The 19693-nt window shown below is 38.9% G+C and overlaps 1 protein-coding gene across 1 annotated transcript in view; it reads left to right on the top strand.

Moving 5' to 3' along the window:
* Nucleotides 1-19693, top strand: part of MAP3K20 (mitogen-activated protein kinase kinase kinase 20) — a 115941-nt gene that overhangs the window by 34605 nt on the left and 61643 nt on the right. Inside the window, exons 3-11 of the mRNA XM_044418202.1 lie at nt 2723-2810; nt 5607-5708; nt 9343-9408; nt 11768-11796; nt 11913-12050; nt 15037-15123; nt 17501-17522; nt 17923-17928; nt 18114-18154. Of these exons, the coding sequence (XP_044274137.1) occupies nt 2723-2810; nt 5607-5708; nt 9343-9408; nt 11768-11796; nt 11913-12050; nt 15037-15123; nt 17501-17522; nt 17923-17928; nt 18114-18154 (579 nt within the window). The remainder of the gene's footprint in view (nt 1-2722; nt 2811-5606; nt 5709-9342; nt 9409-11767; nt 11797-11912; nt 12051-15036; nt 15124-17500; nt 17523-17922; nt 17929-18113; nt 18155-19693) is intronic.

Raw genomic sequence — 19693 nt, 5'->3', positions numbered from 1 at the left:
AATCATGGGTTAACCAATCCATGAATAATCAATGGACCCATGATTTGATGCCATTACATGCAAACTGTCATGGATTTAAATAATAATTTAAATCAGGAACAAAGAAGGTTAGTTTAAATCATTGGTTTAAATTAAGTTTCCCACTGTGTCATTTTTCACACATATCTTGAACAATGGTGCAAATCTGACCACAAAGCCATGTTAAATTACCAATTATATAGAATATTATTTATACTGTTAGACAGTATCAAGCAGGTTTTGCATCTGTCGCAGAAATAAGTTCCATTGAGTTCATGGGCATTTGAGTGTAGGACTGCAGCCTTCATCTGAGAAACAAAGATGCATATTGGACAGTTTTCTCTTCTCCTTTTCCCAGTGTGGTTCCTTTCTAATTCACCCTGGCTTGACCTTTACTCTTCCAAAAAACAAAGGAGGAATAAAAGAACAAGAAAAAAAAATCATGACTGATACATCAAAGCAAAGCTTGCTAGTTACTGGGCAGGAAAAAAATGCATTTTTAAAAAAAAAAAAATTTGCATTTAAGAAGAGCCCTGCTAGATCGGTCTAAGGGCACACTGAGTCCAGCGTTCTGTTCACACAGTGATGGACCAGCTGTCTCATGGAAGCCCATGCGTACTACACTATCCTCCCACCCAGTCGTTTAATTAGGATTTCCTTTTATCTGTCTTGAATCTTCCTCCGATCAACTTGACCCTGGATCCTTGTATTGTGAGAAAGGGAGAAAATGTTGCCTCCACTTCCTACATGATATTGTATGCCTCTATCATATCTCCTTTACCCCCTTTTAAGCTAAGCAGTCCCACATGTTGTGATCTTTCCTTGTAGAAAGGAAATTAATTTTTTCCATACATTTCCAACCCTACAATATTCTTTTTTTGGTGCAGCAACCAAAATTGTACACAGTATCCTAAATACTGGGCACCATAGATTTGTATAAGGGAAGTACAAGTTTGGTGGCCTTATTTTTAGTTCTGTTCTTTGATAGGCCCAACATAGATTTTGCCTGTTTCCCAGGTGCTGCACACCGTATTGGCATTTTTATTGAACTGCCCACTTTCCAGGATCTTTCTTGGTCAGTCACTGCTAGCTCAGATCAGCTTGCACTTGAAGTTCCAACAGGTTTCACTTTACATTTGCTCACATTGAATTGCAGTTGCCATTTTAATTCCCATTCTGCCAGTTTGGAGAGATTCTTTTGGAGCTCCTCACAATCCACTTTTGTTTTAACCACCCCAAATAATTTAGTGTGTCAGCAACCTTGGTCATTTCACTGTTTACTTCTAATTCCAGATAATTTATGAGTAAATTGGAAAGCCATTCCTGTGGGACCCCGCTGTTTACATCCTTTGACTGAGAGAATTTTCCTTTTATTTCTATTCTCGGCTTTCTTTTACTGATCCATAAGAGGACCCAAGGGGAAAAGGAAAGACCACTTCACACAGCCCATAATTAAACTATTAAACTATTCCAGTTGCTGGAGAACTTGAGTAGATGGATACTGCTGTACTTGTGTCATGCTTGCGGGCTTCCATGGGTCTTCTTGTTCCTTGCCTGCTAAGTTTGCTCAGGAATCTTTGGTGAGGGTCTTCATCAAAAGCCTTTTGAGCGTCCAAGTAAAGAAGGGCTACAAGATCATTCCTGTCCACATGTTTACTGACACTCTCAAAGAACTTTAAAAGGTTAGTGTGGTAGGACTTAGCATTGTAGAAGCCATGTTGACGCTTTTTCAATAGGGCTTGTCCTTCTGTATGCTTATTATGATTGATCCATAGGCTGCAACTGAGTGTAATGTTCTTAGCTTTTTAATTCCTGGCATAATTTGGACTGTCCCTTTCCCTAACAGAAATGCAGACTCAAAATTTTGGGGCTAGAAAACAGTTGATTTGTGGCAGAGCTGTCTTTGGGTTCTTGAGGTTCCTTAGGTGCAACACTCTCAGTGGGTCCTCTTCCTCAGTGAGGCGGCTTTCTCCCTACCATTGTCACCAGCTGCTGTTGGTCTCCATCCTCTTTTTCATCACTGCCACCAGTTGCTTGCTTGTCAGGCACCTGCTGCTTCTCCTTCTCAGCACCACCGCTGTGTGGGCTAGAGCAAGAAGCAGGTGAAAAAGCGGTTGCATTGATGAGCAGCTCCAGGGGCTTTTGCCAGTGCACCCTCTGGGGTTGTGGGCTACTGGCATGTTCCCAGCCATGAATTCCCTTGACAACAGCATTGATCCATGGCTTTCCTAGATCCTTACTCAGGCATTTTAAAAGTTTGAGCTTTAGAAATATTGTAGAGTATTCCATATTGTACTTCCTATTGCAGAGTCTCAGTTTCTGACAGACAGTGGTCTCTACTCTGTCCCTCTTGATTGTTCTCAGAGATTATGTGGAGAGGCATATTGTATGAACTGACAATTTCAGAGGTTGTGGCAGTTCTGAAAATTACTAGTGTGGTCACAGAAATCTGACTGTATCTGTTGAGTCCTACACATATTTTCCATTCCATTCATACATTGCTTCCCTTTACCTGAAGATGATTTGGTATGAAGCCATTTGTGTGATCTCGGCCTTGCTCTCTCAGAAAATAGGCATTCTTTCTGCAGTGAAAGAAATGTATTTCTGTATTTCTTTCTGCTGCACAGAGTGTTCTATTCTTATTTTACTAAACCTGCATGCAGTTTTATATTTACATTTAACATTTTCCTTGGATTTTGAACAGGCAGAAATACTCAGTGTGCTCAGCCACAGAAACATCATTCAGTTTTATGGAGCTGTTATTGAACCCCCCAACTATGGCATTGTTACAGGTAAGTTGCTCCTCCTCCTTTGGGTGGACGATGGGTAGAGTGGTGGTGACCATGGCATGTTTTACATGCCAAGTCTGATGTTTCTGAAATCAGCTGTATCTTAGTAAAGGTCCATGTACTGCCGCTTTATCTATCCAGCAGGTCTGAAAATCATACACTTAGCTCAGGGTAGCAAAAGACATTTTAATTCTGTTCTCGGTTGTACACTGCTGTTAACATCAGATTCTGCCCAAACATGGTTCCAGTTAGAGAGGTACTTCATGCTCTGCATCCTACAACAACTCTCCAACAGCAGGACAAAGCTGCCTGTCTTTAGAGTAGGCACTAGGTCTTAATGGTTTTTCTCACCTTCCAGTCTCTGAACAGCCATACTAACACAGTCTGAGAGTGAGTAGCACTTCTCCTGCATTTGGGCTGTCACACTTTTCCTAACGACATTACAGTCACGTTCCCTCAGTGATGGTAGCAAGCAGTTCTTCTAAACATTAGTGGTAAAAATGTTTTTATGTCATGCTTGCATATCAAGCATCAGATTTGCTTGAAGTTATCAAGCAATAATGCTATGTACAGTCCCTACCAGACATCATTCCCAGTTTGCATTTTGTAAATGTGCGCTGAAATAACCATGAAGTGGGAAGCTGCCATCTCTCCACTATTAATATTAGTATCTAGAGAAGGTTTAAACAGTTTAAAGCCAAATAAAAGCTACCCATGAGAAACAAACAGAAATTGTTCCTTTCAACTAGAACAATGATCTTTTCAGTTAAGCATAAATAAGTTTATATAATGTATCATGGAGTTTATCTTTAAGTGTTACTTATCTTGATTTACTTGAACTGTATAGACAAAGTTGCAAGCGCATTCTTGGTTGACAATGTATCGTGTCTAAAGCAGTGGTGTGTACAATACAAGGCTAATCAGTGGGTTCAGAAGAGTAAACCAATGGCAATGTAAAACTGCAAGAATGGGATTGGTAACAAGCAACAAAAGCTGAAATAGGGATTGATTATGATTGAGAGAGAGTCCTTGAAAATCTGTGTGTTTTAATGTAATTTGCCAGAATGTTAATGTGTGATTTACATAATGCCATGTGCAGTATTTTCTGTGAAAACAAAGTAGCACATCTTAGAAAGTTTCAGAGATGGTACTTAGTTTAAATTTTGTGGACATTAAGGTCCATCCTTGAAAACACATAGAGAACTGCATTACTTAAGTAATAAGTAATTATAGGTCCAGATAGTGGGTTGGATCCAAATTTAATTACAGTTAAGGAAGACTTACTGAAATCAATGTAACTTAAGTTATTCATAACTGATGATGTCCTGATGGGCTTACTGTAAGGATGACTAAATCTGGATCCAACCCATGTTGGCCTATTGTGGAATATGAATATCAGTAGGATATAAATCTTTATATAATTTGTGGGTTAAGAAATAAATTTCCATATATTAACATTTCTGAGTGCTCTTTTATTGGACCAGATTCTAGATGGTAAGATAGAAATTTTTCCATACGAGCTCTGTAATGTAATACTGCATCACTTGCATAATACTTGATTCCCTGCAGTCTGGGTTATATCAGCAAATGTGTTTATGAGCCACATACATGAAAAACAAGTGCAGAAACATGTAGGGAGAAGGGCTTTTACAGTCTTGCATAACATTTCATTTGGATGGAACAATTTCTTGACCAGCTGGGATAACCAAGAACCATAATTTTACCATAGTATCTCATCTTCATGAATTGGTCCATTAAATCATGGCATTTGAAAAAGGAATTCAACCGAGTTTCGTCTTATTTGCTGTTTTTGAGCATTACTGCCTTTAGTCCCCCCCTTCACTGTTTGTGTCTAGAAGCTAACTTTAGAGAAAGTAACTCAAGATTTTGGAGACTTCTTTTGAGAAGGACTGATGCTCCTGCTCAGGCTGGTGAATTCAGAGCACAGTTTAGGAGGTGCAGAATTTGACCTGAAGCAATGTGGTGCACCAGCATGAGAGCACGTGTGTGTATCTTAAGACGTTTATATCCCCTTGTCAAGACACGCAAAGGGGGGGGGGTGTTTGAACAGTATGATTATACTTCAGAAGAAGGTTAGCAATTAGAACTACTGAGTTCAGTCATGGCAGTGCCAGTATGTTCTGTACATTTATGTGCTCAGTTTGGAAGAGCAAAATAGTTTTTCTCAATAATATGCATCTTGCAACCAACAATAATTTATATGGCTACTGCTATATAATCATCATAGTGTCAAATAGATTGTTCTTTTTGTTGACCAGTTCTTCTGTCCATTAAGTAAGTATATGCATTTATTTTTAAAATACATTTTATACCATTCTTCAACAATAAAAATTTTCATGGTAGCCTGTTTCATATGCTTTTTGTTATTATTATTTTTATAATTTCATCTTAATTAAAATAATTTTATACAACTTGTACCAGTTAGTAATAGCATCCTTTGCTTTAAATTAATGCACTTGAACTCCACCTATTGCATGCTAATTGGACTACTTTGTTGCAGTATTCTAAGAAGTGTAAATCTACTTATGTGGAAAGCTAGGATTGCCAGTCATTGTTGCTATATGCCTGTCCATTAATGAGACTCCAGGCTTAATTCTGTGTAAGTTTAGGCAAAGGAAAAAAAAACCCCTACAACTCCATACTCTGGCCATGCCTGGGCCATGCTGGAAGCTGTATGTCCTTCCTACCTTCCTTTTTTCCATATTTACTTATTTTTTGCAAAAAGTTGCCTAGGAATGTGTTCTCAGTAGTTCTAAATTGTGTGGATTTTCTTAACAGAATATGCATCTGCTGGATCACTGTATGACTACATTAATAGCAACAGAAGTGAAGAAATGGATATGGATCATATTATGACTTGGGCAACTGATATAGCTAAAGGTAAGTGAGAGTCATTGATAGTGGTGTTTAGAACATGACAATATATAAAATATGTTAATCATGGGGTAAATAGTCTTCCTTCAGATCTCATATTTAGTCTACATTCAGAACAGCTTAATCCTTAGTCTGAATTGGTCATAACTTACGCTAGCAACTTGGTTACTTTTCCTGATTCTCTTAAAAACCTGCTATTGAATCTTGATTTATCAAATGGACTGTAGTGTAGTGTAGTGTAGTGGTTAAGAGTGTGGGACTGAGAGTCAGGTGATCTGGGTTCTAGTCCCTTTCAGCCATGGAGCCCACTGGGTGACCTAGGGTCAGTCACCGACTCTCAGCCCTACTCCACAGGATTGTTGATGTAATTGAGAGCAGCATCAGGAGAGTGATGTAAGCAGCTTTGAGCACATTGGGGGGAAAAGCAGGATATAAATCTTAAAAATAAATAAGATAATTTCAGGCAGCTTTTGAGAATGCCTACAGAAATTATTTGTCACTTGTGCTCACAGTAACAAAGTTTCCAGTTTTCTCTAAAAGCATAATCCTATTGCCTCTTAAGACAGAAGAAAGGCATATGACTCAAAGGATTCCCCCAGAGGCTGGTGACATGTCAGGCTGCCCCAGGAAGTGCAATGAGGGAAAACCTGCCAGCACATAACTAGCACATGCGGCAGTGTTAATCATGCCATGATTATGAGAAGTGATTCAACAAATGGAATTCACAGATGAGAATGTTGCAAAAACAACTTTGGCTACCTTGCATTTTTATAGGACTAGGGGTAGTCATCTAGTAGTTTGGACAGTAGATTGTGATTATATTTTTATTAGATCTAAAACTTACTAGATTAAGAAAAAGACTCAAGGTGATTTAAAACAAAATCAAAGTATACAAAATTAGAATAGCTAAAACAAATGTCCACGCCATGCTACCCCATACAACTGCCCCATAAAACTACAAGAAATCAGTGACAACCATTAAACTGTTTCATGAAATGGATGCATTAAAATAATAATGCTATGCCATCAGATGCCTGGGAATTCACAAAAGTCTTGACCTAGTGCTGGAAAGATTACTACCGTGTTTCCCCAAAAATAAGACTAGGTCTTATATTAATTTTTACTCCAAAAGACGTACAAGGGCTTATTTTCAGGTGATGTCTTATTTTTTCATGTACAACAATCTACATTTATTCATTTATCCATGTACAAAAATCTACATTTATCCATGTACAAAAATCTACATTTATTCAAATACAGTGATGTCATCTTCTGGAACATTGTCATAACTCTCCAAACCTCAAATTGTGTTGCAACGGACGTACTAAATGCGTCCGTCTGGCTGATGATCTTAACTGGGGCTTATTTTTGGGGTAGGGCTTATATTACGAGCATCCTAAAAAATCATGCTAGGGTTTATTTTCCAGTTAGGTCTTATTTTCGGGGAAACAGGGTATATTAGCTCCAAGCAGGCCTTGCTGGGGAAAGCATTACACAATCAGGGGGCTACCGCTGAAAAGGCCCTCTCCCTAGTTCCTATCCTCTGAACTTTTCTAAGGGGAGGGCCTCAGATGTGGAAAGTAGGGTATGGGTGGGTTCTTACTGGGGGTCTTATCTGTGCAGGACAGGGCCTAGGTGTGGGATTCTGGGTGTTTAATACTCTTGGGAATGTTTGGCATATTTGAACTGCTAGAGGCCTCTGCTTTGGAACTTACTGATTTATGTAGAGCTGAACTGGCTGCAATAGCAATGCAAGCAGTGGCATATAAAATTAGATTAAACATTGGTTAAGAATGATCTCTAGCAAATCCTTGTGCCTGCCTAGGATAACCTTTAAGGAAAGGAACAAACAGTTTGGAAGTGGCTTATTTCCTCTTACTCGTAGTGGTATAATTGGGGTTTTCTGAAGTATACATATAAATATAAGGAGATTGAGGGGAGAATTTGCTGGAAGATTTCTGAGGCAGCGACTGGCTAACATATCCTATTTCTAAAACTGTGCCATTGTGTAAGAAGTTTTGTTTTGTTCTGCCTTGCTTTTTAAAGGATTTGCAGAAGCTCAGAGACTGGATACCTGTTACTAAAGTTCAGCTAAATCTGAATAACTCAGTTGTGCTAGAAGGGAGTTAGACAAGCTAGAAGTAGGCTTTATATTGTGTGTACCAGCTCATGTGGTTTCAGACAGGTTGAAAGAGCTTGTACGTGCAAGTCTCCATTGTCTTGTATAATGCACTGAGAAAATAAAATCTGGAGTCAGAGATATTTGGCAATATAACTGCTTGTGGGCATGATAGGCAGCGGGGGAGACTGCCTGTTTTGTATCTACAGTACTTTATGCCATGGAAAAAAATCTTACGGGAGATCGTTATGCTTGGTCAGGACGATTCAGGGTGGTATCCAACTTTGCCCCCGCACTAGCACTGATGCTCTGTTAGTACAAACCAGTGCTTATGCAATGTATGCACCTGCCGAGCGATGAAGAAGAGCAGTGACTTGCAGCCAAATTTCTCCTCTGCACCAGGGTTGGCTACTGACTTCAGAATTGTAAGTTTGCAGTTGATTTCATGCAGGGTTGTGTACATTTTATGTATCAATACTGGTATTATAAGAGGGACAACCATGGAGACCTGGAATTTCATGTTTGTTCTATGGGATAGAGTTTGTGCTCATTTTATTTCAGTTAACATGTTAAAAAGGTAATGGTTCCCCCATGACGTTAAGTACAGTTGTGTCTGATTCTAGGGGGTGGTGCTGATCTTCATTTCTTAGCTGAGGAAACCAGCGTTTGTCCGCAGTAGTTTTATATAAACATGCCATAACTTTGTGACATAATCCTTTGTTACATTTTGCTTTGTGATGGTCTGGAAAGATAATCTTTCTCTTTCGATATTTTCCCATTTGGGCCATGACAAGTTCTGCCTGTGTTTTAGATATCTATAGATACCTCATTTCATTGGGAAATGAAAACAGCATCACTGTTTCCTTCTGCACTATTTGCAGAGATGCACATGTGGCCCTGTTTCCTCATTACCTTTTGTTGAAACTTGTATTGGGTAGCAGACATTTCACTAGAGTATATACACTTTTTCCCTCACTGTAATGGAGTTCTATTCTTGCCCCTTTTTAAAAAGTGGTACCTTCTTGTTTATCTAAATTGAAAGTACTTCTTTCTTATGTAAAGTGATTACCCTAGAAATTATCACCAAACCTTGATTTATCATTCCTGTGCAGTCCACAACACACAGGGGGTCCCCATTATCCTCTATAAGAAAACAATTAAGTGGGGCTCATAAAGGAAAGTAATTTCCTTTATGAGCTCTAGCATTTCGTGGTCAGGAGAAAGAAAAGCATCTTCCAAACATGGACACTGGACTTCATGCATGATATGGCATATAAGTGAGCCACCCCGAGGCTTCGGCGAATGGGGCGGCATAGAAATTTTCTAAACAAACAAACAAACAAGTCTGCTAAATAAATAAATACGCGTAAGTTCCATTGACATCAGTGAATAGCTCCCAGAGGTGTGCTGAGAGAGAGAGGAGAGATCCTCTGCTCATTCCTTTTCTGAACCAGCTATTCCTAGTACTGATAAGAAGTCATCTTGCTGCAACAATTTTTAAAACCTTTAATTTCCTTTTAGGAATGCACTATTTGCACATGGAGGCTCCAGTGAAAGTAATCCACAGGGATCTGAAGTCCCGAAACGGTAATACAGCATGAATGTGCATGTTTAGCTCTGTGCTATTTAATTGTTCTGCAAAAACTGGGTTTTAGTGTTATGACTGGAAATACAAGGGGGGAAAACAGTACAGTTAGAATGTGTTCCATGTGTTTCTGAAAACACTGAAAAAATGTTTTGTCCTGTTTGTCCCAAGGGAAGGTTACTGGGGTCTTTGAGATTTTCCCATCTGTAAAGTTACTCCAAAAAACATTTGGGTATTTGCTTCTGCATCATGGGAAACATCAGAATGAAATACCTCATGGAATTTGCATCATAGAATATCTGTGGCATCTATTGAACATAATGTTTTAAAGTAAATTAGTACGTATTACTTGCTAACATTATGATTTTCTATTAAAACAGATATATTGACACAGTTTAACATTGGCAAACTTGCAAGTTAAGTCTGACATTTAGATTAGATTCTGAAGATTATCATGCCTATCTTCTAGCAAGGGTGATCTTCATGCAGAAGCAGGTCTTTTTCCCAGATCAGCTTGCTAGATGCAAGGATTATACACGTGCAAAGATTAAACAATAAAAATAACACTTGTGTAGCTACCCCCTGCAACCATCCTATACCCACAACTGTGTCCCTTTTGAACAAGTCAGCATGTGCATACCAGTTGGTTGAAGGTGAATCAAGCCCTCCATTTGCTCCACCTCCAGAATACAATTGGTTTTGTCAAAGCTGATACCTTTCTAACTCATTAGTACTTGCAAGGAAGCACTCACCATTTTAAAAACATTTTCTCCAAAAGTCATCGCTTTTCAGGCTCAAAGAAAATAATCCAAATGGTGCTTGCTTATTTGTAAATCACAGTGAAATTTGTTTTCCTTATTAATTAAGGAAGACTTGGTAGATATATCCAGCTGAAGAAAGAATCATGAGAATTTTCTGCTTTAATTTTCATTAGTGGGCTACTAGTTGACATGGACCTTCTCCAGGCTTTGCTTAGAGACTTGTCAGTTTTGCTTTCTGTGCCAGTTCTTCTGCGTACCGTACATAAGGTAGAAAACCAGGATCATCTTTAGGTGCCATCTGGGTGTGCCTGTTCCTCTCCTTCATACCACCGGGAGCAACAAGAGGTTTGCGGGGCAATGCCTGTGCAGACCCAAATATTGCTCCTTTGACATGCCTGCCCCACTTGCAAAATCAGCTACACTGTAACACAGAAGGGCTCCAGCCATCTCAAACTGTTTTGCTTTGCACACGGGGGACACCCTTGTTAAGAAATGGACTTTGGTTCTTGTTAGTGAGCCAGATGAGAAGCCACTGAAACATGTTCAGCACCAAAGATCTGTAGTTTTTTGTCTCTTGATCTGCAGGTTGTTAGTGACTGCAGTTCAGGCTTCTCTGTAGCTGTTTGTCCTGATGGAATGTCCTTACGCCAGGTGTGATTAGTACAATGGGACACACCCAAAGTTGATGTGCAAAGAAAAAAAGGAAGTTAATCCTTAATTTCATGTAATTAATGTTTATGTTTATCATTTTAAAGACTGGCAGGAGCACCTCTTCCAGCTGTTGAGGGCACCAGGTTGTGGAAAGCTGCTATAAATGCGGAGCCTGTATTCAGTTAACATGACCAATACCTGTTAATAGACTAGATCTTTTCTAATCCATTTATCAATCTTTCTAACTTATTTATAAAACCTTTAAAATTTAATTAAGTACTGTGTAGCAATTTTTGTTTTCAGTCCTGTCTGTCTGTTTTGTTTTGTACCTAAGGTAAGCCAATTATATTGGATGACCCTCAATCCTAATATTATTCCCACAGCAGTGGCTTTCCCCTGGTGCTCTTTTCCTAACCTAAAATGTCCAAAATATTTTATTTTTTGTTCTGGGAAGATACAGCAGTTGACCTTATATAGAATATTTCTTGCCCTCTGATACCTTTTTGTAAATTCCAAATGTAATAATGCAGATGCATATGACAGCCTTATAATACCTTTATGATACAGTTTTATTTTTCAATAATTTCCCAGTAATTACTAACATTGAGTGTTTCCTTTTCCTCTGCTATACCTTTGAGTCAATATCTCCAGTAGACTGTCCACCATGATCCCAAGATATATTTTGGTAGACATAGACCAGCCTTTCCCTACCTAGTTCTTTCAAGAAGTTTGGGTTCCAACAATAGTTATCTTTTGGTTGTGTATGCTGGAATTGCAGTCCAAACATTTGGAGGGGACCAGGTCGGAGACAGTATGAGGCAGTATGGATTCTGATTGCCAAATAAACATGCCCATCATCAGGATGGGAAGATTTCTTTAAGGAAACTGAACAGTTTGTTTATAGTTATAATGGCATTTCCTTACTACTGTTTTTTTTTTTAATTTTCAGTGGTTATAGCTGGTGATGGAGTATTAAAGGTAGGCTGCTTCAGCCATATATAAAAGATATTAGGTATCTTTTTTTCTTCAAGTGTGTGAACAATTGTTTTACTGCTTGTTCGTTTGTTCATTTGTTTGTTGACTTCTTTGTCTAGATTTGTGACTTTGGTGCTTCAAGGTTCCACTCACATACAACACACATGTCTCTAGTTGGTACCTTTCCTTGGATGGCTCCAGAGGTTATCCAGAGTCTCCCCGTATCAGAAACATGTGACACATATTCATATGGTGTGGTGAGTAGCCTCTGTGAACCTCCAAACAATATTTAACAAGTCCATCTTAGATTAGCTAGATCCTAGTAGGCTGCTGCTATTAACTTACACATCAAAATTCTGCTCTTGTCTATCCAGATGTAAACTCCCAGGTAAGTACATATAAGGTGGCACCCATAATCTAGATCTAATCCAGTGTTTTTGGAGAAAAGTCCACCTCACTAAAGGGAAACAGTAAACATGCAAGAGCTGGTGTTTCAGCTTGGCTAATAACCATACTGCTTCGGCCCAGTAGACTGAGTCTGCAGGTTCCAATGACAGATACTGCAAATCTTTGAATATTTATTTTTAGCTGGTTATGGAAATGGTTTTCAAGTTAAACAGCGAAAAGAATTTGAAAAGTTATGAGCAAGTATGACCATTTAGAAAGCTTACTGTGTATTGGCCCTTATCTAAATGTTTATGGATGCATAATAACATGGATCAGTTTCTAAGACAGTTGTTTTAGTAAGCTGAAGTGCATTGGTTTTGATTTTCTTATCACAGGGTTCAGTCAAGCTTTTCTCCTCACATGTCTTCCATTTTTCCTAACACAAACCTTTAGGCCAACAATATGTTTTGAAGATACGAACTTGTCCATGAAAAACAGGACCATTTTTCTTTTAAAACAACCTTGTCCATAAATGCAAGTTTTGAACAGCCTAGTATCACAAACCAGAGCACTTACAAGTGGCTTTTGTACTAGACAGACATCTGCTTTTCATCAATTGAAGTGCAGCTGAAATTCTGATAACAAAGAGCAGAATCCTTTTCAAATGTAAACTACTAAGTTGTTGAAAAATGGCATTCTGTTGGCAGAATCCATGGCCTTTCTTTTATTTGTTTTTTCCCCGGGTTTTCCCTGCTAGAATGGGTCGTATTCATTGAACTATCATATTGTTTTTCTATTTTCTACTTTCGATGAAAAAGGAAGAAAGTATTTTCCCACCATAGCACAATGTAATGCTGTCAACCCAAAGGTCCAAGTTTTTCCTTGGTCGGTCCTGCCTCTTCTGAATTAGTCACAAGAAAATTAGGGAGGGTGGCATATATTGTTCGTGCTGTGCCCTTCTTTTTCATGGTTTATCTGTCTTTTTGAGATTTGGCAATAATTTAATGGGACACGTAAGGGTGTGCAACTCTCTCTCATTCTTACTTGGAGGAGAATCCCATTGAAAACAGTGGGACTTGCTTCTGTGTAAATGGGTACAATTACATTATACTCTAAGCTTCTTGGTGGTTTTTACAGATATGAGTGAAATATAAGAAGACAGGTTTGCGATCAGAGTCTTGGCCTTTTAGCACAGTTAGTAGACCTTAAATGCCAGGTTACATCATAGGTTTTTACCCAGCAATCCCTAATATATCAAAGATGTCAGTAATTCAAACAACTGATACAGTCTTTCAAAATATTACACATCATTCTTCTACATTAGGAGGAAAATAGTATGCATACTTTTACCTGATAGGTAAAAGAAGGATGATGATAACTCTTGAAATAGTTACAGCATATTCAATTGAAACATCAATTCAGTGGTATTCCTTTTACCAATGCATGCATAGATACACTTAATTGCATAATTAATTATTAATTGTAATAAAATTAAGTTTGGAAGTATAGACCTGGTGAAGAAGCATCATGACACTAACAGCATTGAATGTATGTTGCCTCGAGTATGAAAACTTACTGATACAGTGAGTGAAAGGTACATTCTGTCTAATCCAGATTACGGCTCTGCAAACCCTGCTTGCTTCTTTCCTAGCTAGAGTTGGTGGCTGTGATCTTATGAGATGTTAAGGTTTTCCCACAGTGTGAAGTATTGAGAGGTACTTGGGAAGCTCCACCAGCCGCAGTGTGTGGGAATACCTCTGAGGCTTTGGTTTTGGCCACTGATTGTAAGAAGCTTTTTTATTAAATTTCTGGAGAGATAACATTAAAAGTGGGAGGGTATCTACAGCAGGTTACAGTGGCTCACACTTTGGTATTTCCGGTTGGCTTCAACCAGCTTTATATGGGCAGCATCTATCAATGAGTTTGCCTTTTCCTACAGATTACCTTCAGAGTTCCAGTTAGAGGCCATTCTGTCTATCTGAACTGAACCTGAATGCTAACTCACAGGACATGCCTGTGAGCTCTTAGAGAAGGTAGTAATATTTGGAATACCTAACCGGGTGGTTCAATTCCACTGCCAAAAGGGAGCATTCTACATCCATAAACAAAGGATTTTGGCCTCCTAGGCTTGCTGGACTATTTTACCCTTTGGGGTACTGTGGGATCACCATCTCAGTGCAACTCACATGAGATTCCAGTATGCAATTAAGTGAATAAGTTGGAGCCATGCTAACTAAAACATGATGTTTATATGAACTGCTGGTTTGGTTAAAAGTAAAATATGGCTATTAAACAGTTAAACTGAAAAACAGCATTATGCCATTGGGATTTATACAGAAATATACTGCAAGACGGGGAGCCATTGTTCGGTAGGTCGTAACACTTCTCATGTGTTGAGCTAACTGTTTTCTTTGTAGAAGTGACTCTGGAAGTAACACATTTCTAAAATTGTAGATTAGCTTCTAAGCAATAGCTTTTATACAACAGAGACAGGGTTGCAGCAACATTTTCTAGTAAGATTGGAAGAGAAGAAATCCAGTAGTTGTAATGTCCCAACCATCGGATGTAAACAGCTAGGGAACATAGGAGGAGGACCATAACCTTGTCTGTTCCACGAAATCCAGCCCCACACCTCCCTGAGTAATTATTAAATCAGAGTTTGACATAAAATAATAGAGAGAAATATTCAAAATTAATTTAGTATGAGGGCCTTGCACACAAACATGTGTCCAGGTTCTTGCAAATGGGCTCTGGTTGCCTGCTAATTGGATACAGATAGTGCTGCTTTAAGGTTTAATAATGCATTTAAAATACAAAATACAGAAATAAAAATTCTTTTCTTTTTTCCTACTCTAGGTTCTCTGGGAGATGCTAACAAGGGAGGTCCCCTTTAAAGGCTTGGAAGGATTACAAGTAGCTTGGCTTGTCGTAGAAAAAAACGAGGTAAGACTACGTTTCTACATTCAGGTACATAGATCAGAAAACAGTATTGGGTTTTGCAAAAGACTATTTCATCTTCTTCAAATTGAAAGTAAGTTCACGCGTATGGAAAGATTAGCAGTAGGAGCTAACACAAAGGGTCAAAGTGATGTTATTCCTCATGAATGGACCCTTTACATCTAATTGTTGCAGCTTCACGTCGTGATGCTGTAGATCAAAAATTGTACAAGTACTGTACTAGTTTCTCAGTCTCAATTGTAAAACCTAGGGGTTTGTTCTTAGTGATGAAAGAAGCCATTGCGTCCAAGGTAGGGGAACAGTTTAACTCCATCTCCTGCGTTTAGGACATCTTTATACTGGCCGGGAGTTGATATATCTGTAAGAGACCTTCAGCTACTTCAACTTAACTCTCCCAGCAGGAGTCACTATAGTACAAGAAACTGCCACTTAGATGAGGATTTCAAAAATAAAAGAAGAAAAAATAGTTTAAAAAAAGAGGGAAATTACAGTTTTGCCACCTACGTTCCCCGCTACATTGAAGATGAGCTCCTCACTGGTACTGGTAAGGCTGTGCCGTAGTTGCAAGCTTCCTCCATGCCGTGTCTTTCCATTTCAAAAGAACTTCAGTGGCGTAAACACCCTTTGTACCGTGTCCCCAGCGTTGCTTTTCTTCTTTTTCCTACAAATTGAAGCTTTCAGGTAGTTGAACATGTCCGCGTGTATTTGAACACATGGCTCCTTGATATCAAAGGCGGGAAGTACATTAAAAAAATTTTTTTGTTAAGTTGCGGCTGTATTGCACACAGGGAAAGTATGGAAATCCTCCTCTATCTAGGGAGGCTAGAAGGTTGGGTACCATTATAAAAGTGACTTGGGTAATTTCTATGGTATGGCTTCTTTATTCCTTTTATAAAGCTGGCTTCCCAAAGTGTTTTAGAAACTTTTAAGTAATATAGTTATTACCAGAGAGGGAGTGCATTAACGTATAAATGTTATGGTCTCTTTTAAAATTTTGTTTGAATGTTAGGTTGGCTGAGCTGGCTGTAAGCCTATATGGAATACCCAACATAGTTGGGAATGTTTCCTTCATTCAAAATAAATGCATACCTGTAACTTCCTACCAAATAATTTTAAATTATTAGGGTGCAATAGGGATGAACTTAGTTTTTAAGCATAAGGAGGAGCTTTCTTGATCCAGTGCAAGATTTTTTTGCCACCCCCATGGAGACAAGGTGACACAAGAAACTCCTCTGTATGAATGAATTATCTGATTCCATGTTTGGATACAGGTTTTTGGTGTATAACATATAGTATGGTACTGTGATGACTGCTTAAATGGCTGCTCTACTTGGCAGCTAAAATTAAGCATGTTAAAAGGTGGATTCGTTCCATTGCTGCACACTATTCCTCTTGAAATAAATGAAACTCAGAAATGCTTGAATGCCTGGATTGCCACTCTGAAACTTGTGGAGAAGGAGAAATGGATTAACAAAGACCAAACTTTCTTGCCGTTGTAACTACAAATTAAGGGGTGGATCCAACCTATGTGGAAATCAATGGAACATGTTAATGATGATTATCATAAGTCCCATGGAATTCAAGGAGGCTAAAATATCACTAGCTTAGTCTGGATCCAGCGCTGTGTTTGTTGTGTTGAATGTACACTTACACCTAGTCTCAGGCCAAATTCTTGTCTCTTTCAAGTGAGAGCAGGTGTAATCCATAGGAAGATGAGAAGTTCACCTTTATGGTACAAGCAGAAGACTTTGTGTCTTGCAGTTCCTCAGAGATCTATAGGACAGCATACCTTTTATTCTAACTACTCTGTTAGATTAGAGATGGAGACCTTTCTACAGCATCACGTGAGATTCACAGCAAGTTATTTGAACTCAGACTTTCATACTCCATATCCGGTACTTAAGGCGTAAAAGGAGACATGTTGGGTCAGACCACAGGTCCATCTAATCCAGCATTTTGGTCAAACAGTGGTCAGCCAGCAGTCCCAGGAAACATGGAGGACACGAGTGCAACAACACTGTCTCAGTTGTCTTTTCCAGTACCTAGATATGCTGCCTCTGAGACTGGGAGCAGCATATAGGCTTCACTAAACCATACTGGTTCACAGAATTAGTAAAACATCAGTGAATGAGAGTATAGCCATTTATATGTCTACTCAGAAGCAAGTCCCACTGAGGTCAGTGGGATTTATCCCCAGGTTGATGCCACCAGGGTTGTAGCCTGAAAGGACTTTTTTACTTTTACCAGACTTCTCTTGGAGCTTGCAGGTTTTACACTCCAAAACATCCTAAGGATGAAAGTTCATATTAGATATGTCATTATCTAACATCAAATTACTACTAAGAAATGTCACTTTTATTAGCGTATGACACTCTTTACGACCTGCTACCTAGAAATTACCTGACAAATAACATTCTGCTCAAGTAAGACGAATGTAAGTGATGATTACATGTCTTTTAGTAACTCATTTTCCATCTCCTGGAACAGTGAGGGTTACAGACAAATGCCATTGCTAGACTATCAGGTGTATTTTTAGGCAAATGACTTGCCTGTGTATCAAGTGTCAGTGCCACTTTGTTTATGCCAATAGAGTTCTTGAATATACTTTTAGTAAAGATTTTTTAAAACAATTATAATACTACCTATTTTAATTATGGTGCACCTGATTGTGAATTTATTGTGTATATTTCTTTTTTCTTGCTTTCTTTTTTCAGCATTCTTTCCTGTGTAACAGTTTATATTGCATTCTTTTTCTGACATGCAATGGCTTACAAAATTTTGCAGGTCCCAGTAGTGTGATATAAATCCATTTTGCCTAGGTTACTTTGAATGCCTTTTTTAAAAGTTCAGTAAATGTTCAAAAAACTTGAGTACAAAATGTTGAGTGGACAGGAATTCAGATTTAATTGCATTCTCTCATTAGATCAGGCAGATTTATGGAATCTTAGATTATCTCAATCATGGCATTGCTCGAGAGAGCCTAGCCTTGATCCTGTTACAGTGCAACCCTAAACATGTGCTTTCAGAAGTGAACTCCATTAATTTCAGTGTTGACTGACTCTCATATAAGTATATATGGGATTGCAGCTTTAGAAATCTAAGGTGCAATCCTATGTATGTTTAGAGGGAAAAGTCCTAGAACTCCAAAAATTTGCCAGCCATAGATAGGATTGCATCCTTAATTGCAGCATGAAATGTTCATGAGTGTTTTTTATGTATTATATGTTGTCTAAAAGCACGAAGTGAGAAAATCTAGTCTTTTGTGCTTTATATACAAAATAGTTCCTATGCCTCATTTAGTTCTCTTGTCGCTAGGTTACTAATTGTTCATTTGTAGTTGTTTGTTAGTAGTAGATTTTTCAATAGTTTTCTTTTACATTTGAATTTGTTTTAGTATTACTTAGGGCACAGTCCTATGCTTGTTTAGGCAGAAAAGGTTCTGCAACTCACAGCATTTCTCTGCCAACGTATTAGCTAGTCAAAGCTGATAATATGTTTAGATGCTTCTTGTATGACTCGATATTTACACTTAAAAAGTGTAACATGAATAGTTATTTTTATATTTAGTCTTAGGTTCTTATGTATTGCAAGCCATGGTTCCTCCTTCAAACAAACACCAGTCACAGTCAACGTCCTTGCAAAACACTCTTTATTGCTTCTAAATGCAAGTCACTCAGATGAGTCTCTGAGCATGCACAAATGGTATGTTGAACCCAATCTAAAGATTGCCTCCTGAAGCTCTCCTTATGAACATGCGTGCACCCCAGCCCTTTGGAAGGCACCCCCTGAAAGCGAGCATGCCCGCATTCTGCTCGCTCCTGATCCAGTTGGCCCTCTTGCCTCTGCTGGTGCTTTGCCACTGGGTCCAGCTGAGAGGGGAGGGCTTGGTCCACATCTGGGAGTTCCTCATCCCCTGCAGCCCCTTGCACTGGCTGTGCACCTGAGCCATTCTCAGGAAAGGTCTGGTGTGGCAAAGCAGCTAGCCTTTAGATACTCTGCCTCTCGTCTTCCTCCCCATGTTGCATCCTAGGACCTTGAGCCAACCCAAGCGCCCCAGCCTCGCTGAGACATTTTTCAGCATCTGTGACACGGCTGGTCTCCTGTGGGAATGCCTGCCATCTTCCTAGCTCCCAGCATTACGCCATGCTATGTATAACTCCAAGTCCCTGTACAGTTTTCCTCTGGAGCAGCAGGAATGACTTGATCTTTCCATTTGCTGTGTTATCACCTGCCCCTCATCCACCATCAGTAGATCTGTGACATTACAAATATTCTAGTTATTAGAAAACTGGAACAAAGCCTTAACTAGCATAGACAATGGTGAAGGATAATGGGAGTTGGACTCCCATGGGACAATGGGAGTCCAAACAACATTTGGAAGGACTATATGTTTCTCATCTCTTTTTTAGTCCATTACAAGTCATTGCAAAGGGACATTTACCTAGACCAGTTCACAAGTAGCTTCAGGAATTTAAGCATATTTTAACACTTAAAATAAATTGTAAACAGATATGGGGTAAGAACATACCTTGCTCATAAATAGGAACAGGCAACA

The sequence above is a fragment of the Varanus komodoensis genome, unplaced genomic scaffold (genome assembly GCF_004798865.1).
Source record: "Varanus komodoensis strain SLA01 unplaced genomic scaffold, ASM479886v1 scaffold9, whole genome shotgun sequence".
In the NCBI taxonomy this organism is placed as follows: Eukaryota; Metazoa; Chordata; class Lepidosauria; order Squamata; family Varanidae; genus Varanus; species Varanus komodoensis.
Note: the sequence above shows the minus strand (reverse complement) of the source record. Positions and strands in the feature narration are given on the sequence as shown.